The sequence below is a fragment of the Brassica oleracea genome, chromosome C2, assembly GCF_000695525.1.
Source record: "Brassica oleracea var. oleracea cultivar TO1000 chromosome C2, BOL, whole genome shotgun sequence".
NCBI lineage: Eukaryota > Viridiplantae > Streptophyta > Magnoliopsida > Brassicales > Brassicaceae > Brassica > Brassica oleracea.
The window spans coordinates 51,483,275-51,486,206 of NC_027749.1; the positions used below are offsets into that span (position 1 = coordinate 51,483,275).

Here is a 2,932-nt window from a genome sequence, read left to right on the forward strand (position 1 = left end):
ACTAATAGTTGTTGGCAAACAATTATTACATCTGTAGTGGTTACTGTTTCTAATTAATAAAGTATTAAACTATTAATGGAAGAAACTCATTTGCGATTCTAACCGTTAAAGTAATTAATGTGATGAAAAGAAAAATTATGATTAGCAAAAGACATACACATCTGCAACCTTTTTTACTTAGAAAACATAAACTTGAGATTTGTAATTAAAGCATCATAAGAAGCAGACTAAATGACTAATAACATAAGTTCAAGGTGAAAATATTAATAAGCAAAGTTCAGCACTAGTTACGTTTGTCATACGGTGGCCATCTGTATATTATTGGGACCATTCATCACTGAATCAAACACATGGCCGGTTGTAAGCACATCCAGATGAATCAAGCATTGTGCCGCTTCTAGGCATATCCGGATGAATCAAGCATTGTGACTCATACAAAGTTACAGGCATAAAGCGGTCTTAACGTCAAGCTTCCACGCAAAACCTCCACCGTCCATCCTCCACACGTCACAAGGCACCGTGACCGATCCTCTTTCACGATCTTGACACGTGTACTGTAGTCTAACTCTGCATGTGAAGGCCGGGTACGTGAGCATGGGCCTCTCCTTCATCACCAACCGTACAATCACGTGAAAATTATCATAACTTATCTCCGGTGCATCGTCCTCCACCGGAATATTAATATCTTCCTTCGCCATCTTCCTATACGCCTCGTTGGTCCACGTGACTCTCCCTACACCGTCCGATATAAACCCTGGACAAGTGTCTCTCGCTAGATTCATCTTCCTCTCCTCATTGGTCTTCCCTAATCCATATCCGTCGTTCCAAGCGTCGGTTACACGCTCAACCGTCACACACGACGATACAACCACCGTTCTTTGCGAGATCTCCGCCGTCTTGTACAGTGTTGGCATCCCACCGTCTCCGCCGCTGAAGCTTAGCCATAATGGACCGTTTTGCGTCTTCTTCTCCACGGGAGGCACATTCAGATCTTGAAAAACTCTTGTCTCTGGTAAAAGAGACAAGGTAACAGTGGTTGTAGTGTCTGGTCTTTTTCTCTTGTTGCACCTCCGGGAGTTAACGCCAGAACTCTCCTTGTGATACTTCCTCTTTCCTCCCTTGGTGTTACCGGAGAGGTCGGAGCTGCCACCGCTCGTTGTAGTGGAGCCATACTTTCCGGCGCCGGGAGATAGGCGTCCGCCGTCGCTGGATGGTTTGGGAGCAATTGGTCGGAACCGAAGCATGATTCGGTCGGCTTTGGAGAGACCGTAGCGACCACCGTAACCACCATATCTTGCTATGCGACATCCTCCTCTAACGTCCATCTCTCTCACTATGATTCTCTTGGTATCTCTATATAGAATGTTGGGGAGAAGCTTTAGTGGAGCTGCTGAAAATGATGAAGATGTGTAAAGGGTTTTATAGGAGTTTGATGATGACAAGTGTTTGGTCGATACGCGTGTGTTTATTTGTCTACAATAGGACGCTTATCACCGTCGCACATGGGTTTTTGTTCCTATGAAATGCTTGAAAAAAAATATTCAGATTAATTTTAATAAGTAATGTTCATGAATATAGATTGGGGTTTTCCATTATGCTGTATTATTCACATTATTGTTAAGCTATCTAAGTGTTTATGATCACTTCAAAATTAAAAATTTCGAAGCATTTTAATTTCTAACACGGAGGCCTACGCCCCATAAAAACTGTCTACCTGAGACGGGCCCGTAGGTCTAGATATTTTAAATAATTATTTATAAAAAATTATAAAACTTTATTATATATAAAGTAAGCAATATTTTAATTCTCTTGTAACAAGGGTGTTGTAAGAAATGTTGTAATTTTAGTTAAAATATCATTGTTTTTAATTAATTTGAAATTCTAGACGTTCTTAGTTATTATATACAGTAGTACCACAATATAGAACAATACTGAGCAATATTTATTTATCATGGAGTTATATTTTGGTTTATTAGTTATAATGTAATGCTTCTGATTTTGGTCTTAGCACAAAACCGGATATATATTCGAAATTTTATATGGTTTATAAAGCCTATATAAGAGGAATGGTAATTGAACATAGAATTTGGTTTCTATAATTAATTAGCAGTTGATTAGTTAATAGTCACTTTGACCCGTGTGTTTACGACTTTAGTAATTGAACATATAATTTGGTTTTCTATAATTCTAGTAGTTAGTTAATAATCACTTTGACCCGTGTGTTTACTACTTTAGTACTTGAACTGATTTTGTTTGGCCTAAAAAGCAGATATTTTGTTCATTAATTATTTTTAATCAAAAAGAAGATCACGTACAGTATTTGCATTTGCATATGAGCAGTTACGGATTCCCATTGTAAAATTTAAAAATCTAGAGTTTAATTTCATACGTAAGTAAGGAATTTTCGAACAATTAGGTGTTGATATTTTGGTCCAGCGCATTAACCAGTGGATTGTATAGTGTTTGAAAAACTTCTTTCCGAGGAACATGTTCATACGTTAAGAATCATTTGCTATATAACCTTTCAGCCTTGATGCATTTTGCTAAAAAACGTCTTGGAATAATCACTTCGACCGTTGTGTTTACTACTTGTACATTGTCGAAAGGAGAAGTATTACACCAAAATTATTATTGTTGGTGTAAATGTTAAGAAAATACTTACCACTATGTTACAAAGTACAAACTAACAGGGAGTTGTTTCTTCTTTTATCCCTATTCTTTTTTTTTTGGGTAAAACCCAAATTTAGTTGTGGTTTCAAACTATCAGTCATGAATAAATGCTAAACTATAGTATATCACTACAAGAAAACAACATGGATACTGAGGGAAAAAATCGTCGGAATTTCGTCGGAATAACGTTATTCTGACGACATACCGACGAAACAAGTCCTCGGAAATAATTCCTCGGAATTCTGTCGGAAATATCCGACGA

General features: G+C 37.4%; 1 protein-coding gene across 1 annotated transcript; it reads right to left on the reverse strand.

Moving 5' to 3' along the window:
• Positions 1-204: 204 nt before the first annotated feature.
• Positions 205-1,384, reverse strand: LOC106325702. The gene has a single exon (XM_013763759.1). The coding sequence runs from the start codon at positions 1,323-1,325 to the stop codon at positions 441-443; it is 885 nt and encodes a 294-aa protein (XP_013619213.1). The 5' UTR covers positions 1,326-1,384; the 3' UTR covers positions 205-440.
• Positions 1,385-2,932: the final 1,548 nt, after the last annotated feature.